We start from the raw sequence: 16,092 nt of genomic DNA on the forward strand, positions 1-16,092 counted from the left end.
AGAAAATATAAGCTTAAAAAGAGATTTCATTCAAAATAGCAACACACATTTACACACACACACAGAGTATATTCATGTAAAAACACATGGAAAGGAATTACATCAAAATGTTAACAGATTATTTGTATTTTCTCTAATACATCATTCTTTTTTTAAAAAAATATATATCACCTTACAATAAAAAATATGTATGTGTGTATATATATATATAGACATTTTAAACACAAAGAAAAGAATGAGAGGAAGCACCCCCAAAATGCCCCAAAATGTTAACAGATGTTTCAACACAGTGAGATTATGGGGAAATATTTCTCTCCTTTTTTTTTTTTTTTACTTTTTCAATCTTCTCTACCAATGGAACATAACTCATGTTTTCATCATTAATCTCCCATGTACTAGGTTCCACATTGCCCTTGGAATAAAACTAAATTTTTGATGGCTTCCAAAGCCCTCTGGCTAGTCTGGCTGTAGTCTGCTGAGCACCGCTCCTTTCCCACGCCTCGGCCACAGGAACATTCTCTGTGGTCTGCACGTACTTGGCCTGCTCTCCCTCCTCTAGAGAACACTTTAAGCCTGGCAGTTTCACCCACATGCCCACCTTGCCCCCATTCCACCCCCATCTCTGCTGAGCCAATGCATTTGATCCTCCAGATTTGTTTCAAATCTCCCAGTTTTAAGGCACCCTGAGAACTCCAGAAATAACCTCCTTTATAAAGGGACACAGAATTGGTTAAGCGTTTGGCTCCTACCATTTGAGATCACCTTCTGATGCCTGCTGAAAGGTCGACATTAGAAGGTATATGTACAGATGTCACGGTTCACAACCAGACTATGTGTCCCTCAAGGGCAAAAAATCGGTTTTAGAGATTTTCACATTATCTGCAGCACACAGCTCTGTACCTTGCATACAAAAGCTCTTCAATAAATATTTAATAACAGAATCTCTATAACACCAAATTTCCAAGGCTTAGTCATTAGCCTCATTGATCGACAGTATTATTTAGTCTAACAAAGTTCCAGGAAAATAAAACGAACAAATTGGTCACTGTGACTTCATTGTAATAGAATCTGACTCACAACACTAATCAATTTTGGGCTCATCCTCTAATTTTATAACCAGCTGCTAAGGTCTGAATGTGGCTCCTCCAAAATTCAGGTGTTGCCAGTGTGTTAGTAGAAAGAGATGGGGCCTGCAAGGGGTGTTTAGGCCCTGAGGGCTCCCCCTCGAGAATGGGACTAAGGCCCTTCTAAAAGAGACTGCAGGCAGCATTCAAGCCTGCCCTTCTGCCCTCTGCCACGTAAAGACAACATTCCTCCCCTCTGGAGGATGCAGCCGTCACCAGACACCAAATGCCAGTGACTTGGTCTTGGATTCCAGCCTCCAGAACTGTGAGAAAATAAATTTCTGTTCTTTATAAATTACCCTGTCTGTGGCACTTTGTTATAGCAACACAAACGGAATAAGGCACCTGCAAAAAGAATCCTTTGTTCTCATCTCTCCTCAGTGGCATCAAGCGTTTCGCACTTCTGGGATCCAAACCACAGGGGTAATTTCTAAATTCACACTTTCTGATTTCCTTCTTCAAACCTTGTTTACAAGTTTGGGTTTTGTACTGTGTTTCAGAGTTTGGCTCGTACCCAACTGAATCTTGCAGGCAGAATGATTTATAAGTTAGCTGGCTTTATAGCCTATACAGAGAAAAATTAGTAGAGCATTTAAACAAAGGTAGACTCAAGGTACAATAGCTAAAAATAAAACTTTTGGCTCTCCTACTGAAAAATGTATAAAAGTCAAATGTTTCGCAAGTCAACTCAATCATGACAATGACTCTCAGGATATTCCAGATCTTATTCAATGCATCAAATGCCATCTTGCTAAAAGTGTAAATTTGACAAGAGTTAAAAAAAAATTACAAGATTGTAGAAATTCATGTCAGGAAAAATGGTTCTTAATTTCCCCAGTTCAAAAAAAAAAGAAATAATTTTATTGAAAAGAACATGACCTACCGGAATCTTCTGGGTCAATAAAATAAGAGAAAAACAATGTAAAAAAAAAAGAAAGAAGAGGAAAAGAACATGACCTTGAAAATGATTTTGAAAGAAAAAAAGAAAATCTCAAAGCTACAAGTCCTCTACTGCCTACAGATGTAATTATTTCCAGCCTCGCCCACAAGCTACCATGTTTCCCAGGGAAGGGAACTAGCGATTATTGAATGTCTACTATAGCAGGGGCCAGCAAATTACGGCCCATTGGCCAAACTTGGTCCACAGCCTGCTTTGTACAACACAGCCACACCCATTCATTTACATATTGGCTATGGCTGCTTTCACACTAAAATGGGAGAGCTGGCTGGGCATGGTGGCTCCCGCCTGTAATCCCAGCACTTTGGGAGGCCAAGATGAGAGGATCACTTAAGACCAGCCTGGACAACATAGCAAGACCCTGTCTCTACAAAAAATAAAATTAAAAAAATTAGCTAGGCACAGTGGCTTGCACCTGTAGTCCCAGCTATTCAGGAGACCAAGGTGGGAGGATCGCTTGAGACCAGGAGTTTGAGGTTGCAGTGAGCTATGATGGTGCCACTATACTCCAGCCTGGGAGACAGAGCAAGATCCTGTCCCTAAGAAAATAAAAATTAAAAAATACAATGGGAGAATCAAGCTTCTGCAACAGAGACCCAATGGTCCACAACGTCCAAAATATTTGACACCTGGCTCTTTTCAGAAAAAGTTTGCCCACTCATGTGTTATTATATGCTAGAAACTTCATCAATAGTAGCTAATACCATCCTTAATTTAAAGATGAGGAAACTAAAGATACAGAGAGCTTCAGTAACTTTTACAAAGGATACAATGAGTAAATAATGGTGCTGGAATTCAACCCTGAGCCCACTTGATTCCAAAGTTGCAACTCCAGAGCTCAGACCACTTTGCAACATGGCTTTTACAATGGATGCTATATCATCATTTTTCCATGTTAATATTACATTGTGTTTATGTGTTATAATTTATGAAACCATTCCTTCACTGTCAGAACTTGTCCCTGGTTTCTTGTACATACAAATAAAACCCCCCAAATAAAACTTTACATATGCGCAGGGCTTGCTTAAAAAATAAAATAAAATAAGCACTCTGGGAGGCTGAGGCGGGTATATCGTTCGAGGTCAGGAGTTCGAGACCAGCCTTAGCAAGAGCGAGACCCCGTCTCTACTAAAAATAGAAAGAAATTATCTGGCCAACTAAAAATATATATAGAAAAAATTAGCTGGGCATGGTGGTGCATGCCTGTAGTCCCAGCTACTTGGGAGGCTGAGGCAGGAGGATCGCTTAAGCCCAGGAGTTTGAGGTTGCTGTGAGCTAGGCTGACGCCACGGCACTCACTCTAGCCGGGCAACAGAGCGAGACTGTCTCAAAAAATAAATAAATAAAATAAAATAAATGAAACAAGCTTTGAATATGGGTAAAAGGCTCTAGATTTTTCTGGGCTTCTTTGTAGGTAATTCTAAGTAGAGCAATTACACAGAATTTCATTGTGTCACTAGATGTCATAGGCAATACAGTCCTAAGGGAAGGAAAAGGACAACAGAAAGTCTGGGAGGGCTGCCCAGAGCTTTTCCTGTGGCCGTGGAGGAAAATTTCTTTCTGGGACCAGAGATCAAGTGCAGGCCACGGCTTCCCGTCACACTGAAATACCACATGGCCTTTTGCCTGCCCAAGTGCATTTCCCCCCACTCCGTACCCAATCATGCTTGGTCTCCTCACCTTTCATTGGTACCAGTAAATGGTGGCACTTGTCTACGAGACGAAGTACACTAACAGGCTCAGGCCAAATCTCTTAGGTGCTTACTAAATCCCTTTGACACTCACCTAAGCACAGTTTCCCAGTGCAAAGCCAAGCCACTTGATCCAAGGGAAGAAATGAACAGTTAAAATTATTATCAGCAATTAAAAAAAATACAAAGGCATACCTCAAATGATAGATAAAATTAAGAATTCCCTTCTCAACAAGTTCGGGGAAAGAATGAAATTGTCTCCTTACTACAATAGGAGTCACGCTGACTACACAGACGTGTCAGAAATAATGGTGCCAGAACAATCCACGTGTCTTGGCCACTTCCAAGGGCAGCCCAGAGGCTATAGACCTATACAGAGAGGGTAGCCAAGTCACAGTTGCCCAGGACAGTCTGGGTGGACACTTGTTTCCTGTCATGGTTATTCAAAAAGCCCCCTTTCAATCTCGAAAGTGTTGTGGCTTAGATAATAAATGATATGACAGCAATAATATCCCCAAGCTTGAACTGTCCTCAAAAGGTTCATTGCTTAACAAATCAATGACTTCCGTTAAGCCTCCTGGTGTGGGCTGAATGGTGGCCTCAAAGATATCAGAGCTCAGTCCCTGGAACCTATAAATGTAACCATATTTGGGAAGAGGGCTTCTGCAGATGTGATTAAGTTAAAGATGCCGAGATAGAGAGATTATTCTGGATAATTCAGCTGGGCCCCAGATGCTATCACACGTATCCTTTAAAGAGAGAGTTTTGACAGAGACAAAAGAGGAGAGGGCCATGTGAAGAGTCAGGCAGAGATTGGAGCGATATGGCCTCCGGGCAAGGAACACCTGAGGATAGTGGCCACCAGGAGCTGGAGGAGGCAAGAAAGGACCCTCCCCTAGGGCCTCCAGAGAAAGCGCCACTCTGCCAACACCTTGATTTTGGACTTCTGGCCTCCAGAACTGTAAGAGAACATATTTCTGCTGTTTTAAGCCACCCAGTTTGTGGTCATTTGTTGCAGCAGCACTAAGAAACTAATACACCCCACTGTGATTCCTTCTTTCCTCCCCGTGTTCTCTAACAATAAGCCACACGGCTTCCTAGGCCACTACACATGCTGTCTCTCGGATGTCAGCACAGTCTTGCCTCTGGGTGTTGATGATGAAAGTCTTACCTCTTCCAGCAGCAGTTAAGCTCGGAGAGTCATGGAATTGTCTGACTGAGGTAAAAAACTAAAAGCAGTTACCAAGTTGTTACCAAGAAACATACTTACAGCAAAGTGATTAAAGAAAGGGTGGAAGGAGGCTGGGCGTGGTGGCTCACGCCTGTAATCCTAGCTACTCTGGGAGGCCAAGGCAGGAGGATCGCTTGAGGTCAGGAGTTCGAGACCAGCCTGAGCAAGAGCGAGACCCCGTCTCTACTAAAAATAGAAGGAAACTAGCTGGACAGCTAAAAATATATAGAAAAATTAGCTGGGCATGGCGGCACATGCCTGTAGTCCCAGCTACTTGGGAGGCTGAGGCAGGAGGATCGCTTGAGCCCAGGCGTTTGAGGTTGCTGTGAGGTTGCTGACGCCACAGCACTCTAGCCTGGGTGACAGAGCAGCGAGACTCTATCTCAAAAAAAAAAAAAAAGAAAGGGTGGAAGGAAGAAAAGAAATACGTGTTCACAATGGGCTAAAGCAAAAAATCACATCTAAGGGTCTAACAGTAGGAAAACTGGTAATAGCTAGTCAGACAATGCACTTCCACAAAACAGTTAAAGCCACTAGGGTTTTCAGAAATCTGTAGGGCTCTTCTTGTTAGCACAATAGCTGGGGGCACTGCTGGCAACTAGGGGACAGAGGCCAGAGTGCCAGCACACCCTCGGCCATGCAAGGGGTGGGGACAGACAGTGCTGGTTTCTCCATATTACAAAGACTTCATTATGAACAAAAATAAGAAAAAAATTTGAAAATACAATTTTGGGGAAAAAAGTTACTGCAAATTGGATATGTGCACACAGAAAATGTAGCGGGGTCTCAACATTTGTATCAGTTCAAGATGAACTTGGGATGAAAAATCACTCAACAGTGGGGAAGGGGCCATGAAATGATAAAAAGAACAATTTACTAAAGAAGATGTAATCTATCAAATATTTTAGAGCCAAAAACAAAACACAAAACTTACTGGAAGTGAAAGAACTTGATTAAAAATACAGCCACAGTGAGAAACCTCTTGCCACATGGAAGAGAAATCGTGACAGAAAATTAGCTCCTTTATGACATGGACAAGAAAACACACAGATGGGAGGAAGAGCTAAAACAACAGATTATACAGACAGGACAAAATTAAAAAATTGAAATTTAGCAGCTAAAAATATTAATACACATAAAACTTTAGAATCAAGTTTAAAATAAAAGAAGCTGTATAAATACCAAGTGGAAGGACATGGCTCCACGGTGGCATATGTGACCTAAGATTCTGGCTGCACAAGCTCAAGTTTAAGTCACAAAATGACAGACACACACACACACACAAGACTCTAATGCAGGGGTTAGCAAACTGTAGCCCATGGGCCAAATCTGGCCAGCCACTTGTTTTGCTACTGCTTATGAGCTAATAGTGGCTTTTACATGTTTAAATGGTTGAAAAAAAATCAGAAGAATAATATTTCATGGCACGTATGATAATGATATGATATTCACATTTCAGCATCCATAAATAGTTTTATTGGAATACAACCATGCCTGTTGATTTACGTATTGTCTGTCACTGTTTCTGAGGTACAACCAAGTTGAGTAGTTGCAGCAAAGACTATACATCCATTTACAGAAAAAGTATGCTGACCCTTCTAATATAGGGTAAATCATATCACAACTGTTGGATGGAGTTCTGGAGATCAAAGTTTAAGTGAGAAATTAACTGACTAGCCACCGTCAACACAGGGAATGGAAACTGAACCTGAAGAATCTGAGATTAAAATTCAGGGGGACCAGGTGTGGTGGCTCACACTTGTAATCCTAGCACTCTGGGAGGCCAAGGTGGGTGGATTGTTTGAGCTCAGGAGTTCAAGACCAGCCTGAGCAAGAGCAAGACCCTGTCTCTACAAAAAATAGAAAAATTAGCTGGGCATGGTGGTGTGCACCTGTAGTCCCAGCTGTTTGGGAGGCTGAGACAGGAGGCTTGAGCCCAGGAGTTTGGGGTTGCAGTGAGCTACGATGACATCATTGCACTCCAGCCAGGGCAACAGAGCGAGACTCTGTCTCAAAAAAGAAAAAAAAAAAAAATTCATGGGGACCTTGGTAAATGAATTCAAATTTATAAAGAGATTTTTTTTCTAGATATTAGGGAATCTTGTGTGCTATTTCAGAAATTTGCATTGTTTCAGAAATGAATTACAGAGATTAATGACAGTATATTGGGGAAAACCTTTCTCACAATTAGTTACCAAATCCCAAAACAGCAGTGTGTCTTTTAAACGGGCAGGATTCATGCCAAGCCCGACTGAACATCTACTCGTAAGATGTAGAGCAGACAATGGCTTGGAGTTGAGCCCAGTAGTAGGTCAAATGGTCTCCCCCTGAAACTCACGTCCACCCTCAACTTCAGCAAGCTCACACCAAGGTGAAGATCAAGATGAGATCATCCTGGATTAGGGCAGGCCTGAAATGCAATGACAGTATCTTTATAAGAGACACAGGGAAGAGGCCATGCGAAGACAGAGGCAGAGACTGGAGTAATGTGGCTGTAAGCCAAGGAACGCCAGAAGACACCAGAAGCTGGAAGAGGTGAGAAGCATCCTTCCTGAGAGCCTTCAGAGGGAGTGTGGCCCTGCCCACACTTGATTTCAGACTTCTGGCCTCTGGGGCTATGAGAGAATAAATTCCTGCTCTTTGAAGCCACCCAGTTTATGTAATTTGCTACAGCAGCCCTAGAAAACAAATACAATCTCTTTTAAAGTGCCCCAATTTGGGGAGAATTGTAGATTCATATGCAGTTGTAAGGACAAACACAGAGATCCTGTGGACCAAAGACTCAGGGACTCCCCATGGTAACGTCTTGCAAGACTATAGCACAGTATCACCACCAAGACACTGCCATTGATCGACACAGTCCAGTGACCTGATTCAGATGTTCCCCAGCTGGACTTGTACTCCTTGAGGGGGTGTGTCTCTCTGTGTGTGGTGCGTGTGTATTTAGTTCCATCCACCACAACAAAGACACACAACATATAACAATTCCATCACAACAAGCGCAATAAAGGTATTTTAATAACCCATAAAAGTGCCTCACTTATTTCTATATATTTATAAATATTAACATTAGAGTCAGTTCAAAGACAAATCTTTAAAAAAAAAAAGGTAAGGAAGTATATTTACTCGATCATTAAAAGAAAAAGCCAACATTTTCCAGATATTCTAATCAAAGGGATATGTGAGTGAAAAAAGTTAACAGTGACCAGACCAGGTTTCAAAGGCAGGACACATCTCTCCTACCTTGTCCTTTTTATCTTGTCTAGCGTATGGAAAACACGGGATCACAGCCGTCACCCTGGACGATGACGCAATCTTGCAGGCATTGATCATGATGAGGAGTTCCATCAGGTTGTCATTAATTTCTCCACAGCCACTCTGGATGATGTAGACATCTTCCCCTCTCACACTTTCACCAATTTCCACGCTAGGAGAAGAAAAAGGCCAGTGATTACTATTAAAGCATATTTGTGTCTCGGGGGTCCGTGAGACCATCCCTGGTTCGATGATCACCAGGACAGCTCACAGGCATGTCACAGAAAATGCCAGACTTGTAGGCATTCAGCATAAACCACATCATCAGTTGTTGGACAGTACACAGTGAGCCATTCTTACCAGGGACCACTGGGAACCCTTCACAATCTAAGCTCCCAGAGGCAAGCCAAGAGCTAACCTTGCAAGCATGCCTTTCTAAATCTCAGGCCTGATATATTAATTCTTCTCTAAAATACTATATTTAATTTTAGTTTTTATTCTTATTAAAGTTATACATGCACATTGCTTAAAAAATTCATTCTGTTAGGCTTATAACAAACAAGACAGTCCAGAGGCAACCAATTACAACTCTTGATATGGCTTTTAGATATTTTCCTTCAATTCTCTAGCTAGTATGTATGTATTGCCGTGTCTTGATTTTTCATTTTAGGCATCATGTATTGACTTCTCACTATGGAAGATGAGGATTTCACTTTACTTCCTCTCGGTCCCATCACTTGCATGCACCCTTCTCATCTCACCATCATGCCAATATAGAGTAATATTCAAACTAAAGATTGACTGCCTCGTCTTAACTGTGTAAGTGCTGCTCAGAGCTCAGCCATGTGTAACAGTAAAGTTAAACCAGTGTTATATTTTCCTTTCATGCACAACTTTTCTTTTTATTGTCCTGGGAGGTAATTATCTTACCTTTTTATCTGTTGAGTTTTCTAAGTACTGAATCCAGATTCCACCCTAAGCACTTCCCTAACAATCTAAAATGCCCCAAGGTCAGAGGCCTCAAGTCCCATCTGCATGTCACTGTCCTGCAGATGTCCCTCCCAGGGGTGGCTGGCCTGGGTGATCTTTCTGCCTGCGCACAGCTGCCATCCGGGGATTCCCTTCGCCCCTCTCCTGTGCTTGATTTCCCATTTTCTGTATCCTCTTTCTTGGTGTACTTCCTTGTTTTGCTGGTTGGCATCCTTCTGTAGCTTCTTGAGAAAGAGTAAATAGGAGCTAATTTTTTGAGAATTGCATGTCTGAAAATTTCTGTATTTCCAGGTATAGAATTGTGGATGTTCCACATGACAGGGCCAGCCCATCCCTGGTATTTGCCTTTTGCGGGAAGAAAAGCAAAATAGTTTGCTCAGTAAGATCCTTCACAGAGCACCGCATCAGAACCAAGAATACGGCTAGCTCTGCTATGGGCTTGTTTTGAACAGGCAAATTTGTTCCAATGATCGATATATTTGGAACAATTTGAGTATAACATGAATTTTGCATTTTCCTATGCATGACTCTTATCCTGAGATGAGAATGTGGAAAATTGCACTGCGCCCAGCTGAATGGAGCCACTTAGAAATACACATACACACCTGTACACCTCTTGAGGGCAACGAGCCATATGCATTCACATTTGGTGTCACGACTTTCCGGGTGATTTCAGAGAACCCTCCTTCTATCACCTCACAGTAACTCAAAAGCCGCAACCTCCTGAAACTCCCTTCCACAAGCAAATTGCAGGTATTTTTCAATGGAAAGTGTCACATTTGTTGTAGTATTTACGTATTTTTTTAAACATACAATACACGTAGAAGTGTTTTACCATTTTTACAGATTGAGTACCCTTAATCTCAAAATCTGAAATTTGAAATGCTCCAAAATTGGAAGGTTTTTGAATGTCAGCATTTTTCCTTTGATGTTCGAAGGAAATGCTCATTGGAGTATGTTGTATTTCAGGTTTTTGGATTTGGGATACTCAACCAGTAAGCACAATGTAATGATTCCAAAATCCAAAAAAATCTGAAATACAAAATACTTCTGGTCCCAAGCATTTCTGATAAGGGATACTCAACCTGTATTGTATTCTCACGTTTTTTTATGTATCACTGAGGAAGTTTTTGAATGTTGTGCCCCAACCCCAGTTTTCACCTAAGCCCCATGGTTTTTAATTGCATGACTTTGCATAGTATGGCAATTTTTAGGAATACGTATGTCACATTACAGCAGAACTGGCTGTAAATGTATTCATCCAAAAATGAAATACAATGAATCCTATTTTAAAATTACAAGCGAGGCACATGAACAATCACCCTTCTCTCTTCTCTATCAGATACCCAATAAAATTTGTTCTACTAAAAAAGCCAATTATAGCTAATGAAAATTTAAAAACAAATCAACATTTAAGAGACCATGTAGTAGTCTATCTGAATCAACAGAAGCTTAAACCCAACTTCAAGTAGACTAATGAGAAGATAAAAATGAAGTTTTTCAAGTTGGCATGTTCTGAAAATCAGTTTTGATAACATCCGGTCATGTTCTTGCATGCTCTCTACTATAGATGAAAATGGTACAATGTCAACCTCTCAGGATGAGAGACAGAAAGAGTTCAGTGTGCTCCCTCCATTTCAAGTTCTAAGGAGCTAAATGTAACTCCTTTGTGAACATTACATCAACCATGGATGAACTTAATTTGGAAACTACTATGGTTTGAATATGTCCCCCAAAGTTCATGTGTTGGAATTTTATTTATTTATTTATTTAGAGATAGAGTCTCACTCTGTTGCCAGGCTAGAGTGCCGTGGCGTCAGCCTAGCTCACAGCAACCTCAAACTCCTGGGCTCAAGCAATCCTTCTGCCTCAGTCTCCCGAGTAGCTGGGACTACAGACATGTGCCACCATGCCTGGCTAATTTTTTTTTATACATATATTTTTAGTTGTCCAGCTAATTTCTTTCTATTTTTAGTAGAGACAGGGTCTCGCTCTTGCTCAGGCTGGTCTCAAACTCCTGAGCTCAAACGATCTGCCTGCCTTGGCCTCCCAGACTGCTAGGATTACAGGTGTGAGCCACCGTGCCCGGCCATATGTTGGAATTTTAATCTCCAGTGTAACAGTGTTGAGAGGTAAGACCTTTAAGAGGTGATTAGATCACACAGGCTTTGCCCTCATGAATGGATTAATATCGTTATTGTGAGAGTGGGTTTGGTACATAAGCAAGTTTGGCCCTCTCTTGGTCTCTTGAATATGCTGTTTTGTCCTTCCACCCTTTGGCCATGGGATGACCACGGTAAGAAGGCCCTTGCCAGATGACAGCCTCTCAATCTTGGACTTCCCAGCCCCCAGAACTGTGAGAAATAAATTCCTGTTGTTCATAAATACCTAATCTCAGTTATTCTGTTATAGCAGCACAAAATGGACTAAGACCGAAATCATGTACAGTATTATATAGCTCAGGGGTCAACAAAGTACAGTGCACAGCCTGTTTTCATATGGTCTGTGGGCTAAGAATAGTGTGGTAGGCAGAACAATGCTCCCCCAAAGATGGCTAAGTCCTAATCCTTTGAATATGTTCATTTACATGGCAAAGGGGAAGTAACTCAGTAGATGAAATTAAGTTTGCTAATCAGATGACCTCAACACAGGGAGATTGTCCTAGATTATTTAAATTGGCTCAATGTAATCATAAAGGTCCTTAAAAATGGAAGGAGACAAGAAGTAACAGTCAGAGAAAGAGATGTGATGACTGAAGTGGGGTCAGAGAGACTTTGTTGCTGGCTTTGAAGGTGGAGGAAGGGGCCAATAGTGAAGGAATGTGGGCTGCCTCTAGAAACGGGAAAAGGCAAGGGAATGGATTCTCCTCTAGGGCCTCAGAAGGAAATGCAGCCCTTCTAAGCTATGACAGACTTCCAACTTACAGACCTGTAAGATACAGTAGCAACACAGACTACAAGTGGCCAGCAATGCCTAAAATATTTATGATCTGGCCCTTTAGAGAAAAACTTTGCCAACTCCTGGTCTCATGACTGTTTATCCCACAAGATCAGATTCTTTGGCCTGTTTTTCCTCAGGAACCTCAATCCTCATATGACTAGCAAGTCCAAGGGAGGACAGAGAGTACCATCACCATGGCAATGTTTTTTCCAAAGCTAGTCCTGCTTCTACTCAAAAAGATGATCATAACTATCTTTATTCTAGGTTTTTATAAAACTGTAGATAGAAGGCAGCATTGATTTGCTGTTCAGCCAGAGGATCTTTACTGACCTCCAAATAAGAAGGCTGAAGAGTATAAGTGACTCAACAATGAGTATGGTAATTAAAAGATGGTCACAGACCCTTTAACACTTTTCCCATCAAGAAGTGGGTCTAGTCCCCTGTCCTCAAATCTGGGGGGACTCTGTGCTTGACCAACAGAAGGTGACAGAAGTGATGATGCACCAACTTCCAAGCCCAGGCTTTAATAGACTGGTAGCTTCCACTTCCTGTCTTTTGGAACACTCGCTCTTAGAACTCAGCTTCCATGCTGTAAGGAAGCTCAAGCAGCCCAGGGAGAGGTCCAGGGGAAGAGGAGCTAAGGTTCCCAATCAAGTTTGCAGGCAAAAGCTAGTACCAACTTACCAGCCATGTGAATGAGACATCTTCAAAGCGGATCCTCCAGCCCCAGTTAGCTACCCCAGCTGCCATCACATGGGGCAGAAACAAGCCTTCTTTGCTGAGCCCTGCCCAAACTGGAGATATGGGAGCCAAATAAGTAATTATTATTTTAAACCACTAAGTTCTGGGGTGATTTGTTACACAACAATAGATAATCAGAACCTTCAGTCTCACAGTACAGCTAACAACTCAGCCAGCAGGTTAACTGACATGGGTAAAATGTTAAACAGACTTCCAGACACCATCATCAATGCTGTCCGAAGATATCATCATAGGATTTCCATGGTCTATAGTAAAGATGAAGCAACCTCTCTCCCTGCATATCTGAAATGATGTAGAGAGAAGGTGAAATCAGGAGGCTCTACGTCTGATTAAGTAGTGTATAAAAAAATGTGAAATGCGAGGACTGACGACCAGGAGACAGCAAACCAGATTTCTGATCCTGGCTCAGAAAGAGATTCAGACAGGGGTCCCTTACATGAATTGAATCAATTTTCTCTTCCTTTTGCCCTTCAGTTTCTCATCTCTGGGACCACAGAGTAAAAACTGGATTACTAACACGGTACCTGGTCAGGAGAGGACCGTCTGTAAAAATCAACCTCTGTACCTGTACAGTTCATGGAAAAGAGAAAAGTCAGGAAGTTAACCTTTTATATTCTCCATATTAAAAACATAAAATGTAGCTATATAAGCAATTCCCAGACTTCACGCTGAGTGGGTTTTGAGACCTCATGACTTCTAATTATCAAGTGATGGTTATAATACTCAAAACCAAATAAAAATGAGTCTGTTTTATATTTAAAACAAACATATAAACAATCATATTTCACTGTCTGAGTTTCATCCAACAGCACATACAGTATTTCTAGCAGAAATCCAACACTGACTTAGCAATAGACTGATCTAGATGAACCCATGCTCTTTAGCAAAGGGTTGTGGTGCGCTGAGAACATGGAAGGACAACATATTTGCTTTCAAAATCCACTTTATCCAGAAATTTCTCCTTTACTTATATGACAACACCTTCTTAAGAGAAACTATTATTCTTCTTGTGTTCTTAAAGCCAGTAAAACTTGAACAGGACCGGCAAAATATTGCAACATTCAAACCTAGCTCTATCCTTCTCCAGAGCCCTAGACCATTCTCCCAGACTTATTAAACTCTGCAAAGTGGAATTCTTTAGCTGAAGTTCTCTCGTCAGTAATACCATCTGCCATTCATTTCTTCACTTATATTATTATCAGAGCCATGCAACTAGAATTTGCCACCTCGAAGAAATCACATAGTATTCACATATCCTTTTTACTCACCAAGAAATAGCATCTTGGCCATCAGCGTGAATTCACTAAGAAATTTTCGCTTAACCCAAAGTCATCAAGATTTTCTCCTATGCTTTCTTGTACAAATTTTAGTTTTAGATTTCACATCTAGGTCTATGACCCATTTCAAGTTAATTTTTGTAAATGGTGGAAAGTATGGATGGAAAGAAGTTGATTTTTTTGCATATGCTATCCAACTGTTTCAGCACCATTTCTTGAAAATGTTGGTTGAATTGGATCTTTGCCAAAGATAAAAAAAAAAATGATCAGTAACAGTGCCAGACATTTGAGGGAGAAGGGGAAAAATGACACCAACTTGAAATTAGTCAAAGGGCTTTGAGGACTCAGGCAGGTGGAGAAAGGAGCCCCCCAGCCCAGGTTCTGAGAAGGGCCACCGCCTGACAGCACTGAGCAGAGGAGACCATTTCTCCTGGACTTGAGAAAGGGGTAGAAGTTACACTCGAATCATGGCCTTGCTGCTGGACACAGCAGAGTCCCAGAACCACAAAGAGACTGAAAAACCATCATCTTTGAAACAGCCAAAGTAGAGGAAGCACAGATGAGCCCAGCACGTGCACCCTGGGGTTCTCACACTCTTTCAAACCTCTGCACAACCACAACCTCTGGATTGCTTAGTGGTTTGCACCCTGCCTGCTCAGGAAAGTCACCTGGACAGCTGTAAAAATCCTGATCCTCAGCCGGTTGGATCAGACCATCTGGGGACAGGCCCAGGAAGCAGCGTTTGGAAGCCGGTGTGCAGCCAGGGCTAGGGACGTGGTTGTAACCTTTGGCGGCACGCACCGGCCTGGGGTTCAGCCCTGCAGGGACGCAGAACTGGGGCCATCAGACCCTGGAGCGGCCCTCCACCGCGCGGGGCACCGATGCGGTTCCCGCCGGCTGCGCCCACTCTCTCCCCGACAGTCTGTGACCTCCCAGATGTCGCCCTTCCGGGCTAGGGACGTCAGGCCAGGTGGCGCTGAGAGGAAGCCAGGAGCACCTTGGGACCGCCGGGTCACCGTGGTCCCGGGAGGCCCGGGCGCCAGGGGCACAGCCGGGTCGCGCACGGGGACTCGCGGGCGCCCCTCCTCGGCTTCTCCCCCGGCGCGAGCGCGGTGGCGCGGAGGCCGCGTTGCCGCCGTCCCGCCCCGGAAGGGGGAGAGTGGTGGCCACCGAGGTGCCCCGGGCAGGCGACGGGCCCCGGCCCAGCCCCACAGCCGCGCGCCCAGCCCCCTCCCCGGCCCGGCCGCCGGCGCAGCCCCACCTGGTCTCTTGGTTGCTGAACTTCTTGGTGACCACCTTGCCCAGCTCCAGGCCCAGGCGGTCGGCCACGCGCTGGGACAGGTCCTGGTGCGAGCTGCCGCTGAAGAGCACGATGTTGGGCATGGCGGGGCGCTGGGCTCTGAGGGGCGCGCGGCGGCGGCAGAGGCGACGGCGACGGGCACAGCGACAGCAACGCGGACGGCGGCTGGGGCTGGAGCGGGAAAGCGCGGCAGCTAAACCCAGGGAAGGGGAGGAGCGCACGGGGAGGAGCCGGGGGAGGAGCCGGGCGAGGAGCCGGAGGAGCCGCCGGGGGTGCCGCCCGCGCAGCCGGCCGGCCGCTTGGGAAGCCCCGGGTGGTCCTGGAGCCCTGAGGTGTCCTCGCTCAGCGGGAGAGCTGCAAGCCCCATGCTTGCGGGAGAGCGAGTGAACCGGGACTAACTGGGCACAGAGGGACAGCGCAGGAAGGGGCGACGGAGAGGCGCCTCTCTGCCAGGAGCAACGCCCCCGAAACCCGGAACGCCCCAAGCCCAGTGCGCGGCCGACTGGTGTTCAACTAGGCAAGGGACTGCCAACCACGGCCCGGCCCCGTAGGCCAGATCGGCAG

General features: G+C 43.9%; 1 protein-coding gene across 1 annotated transcript in view; it reads right to left on the reverse strand.

Moving 5' to 3' along the window:
- The window catches only part of PRPS2 (phosphoribosyl pyrophosphate synthetase 2), a 31,744-nt gene extending 16,008 nt beyond the window's left edge, over window positions 1-15,736 (reverse strand). Inside the window, exons 1-2 of the mRNA XM_045537771.1 lie at window positions 15,490-15,736; window positions 8,248-8,431 (exon numbers count right to left, since the gene is read on the reverse strand). Of these exons, the coding sequence (XP_045393727.1) occupies window positions 8,248-8,431; window positions 15,490-15,611 (306 nt within the window). The 5' untranslated portion in view covers window positions 15,612-15,736. The remainder of the gene's footprint in view (window positions 1-8,247; window positions 8,432-15,489) is intronic.
- Window positions 15,737-16,092: the final 356 nt, after the last annotated feature.

Source organism: Lemur catta, chromosome X, assembly GCF_020740605.2.
Source record: "Lemur catta isolate mLemCat1 chromosome X, mLemCat1.pri, whole genome shotgun sequence".
Classification (NCBI taxonomy): Eukaryota; Metazoa; Chordata; class Mammalia; order Primates; family Lemuridae; genus Lemur; species Lemur catta.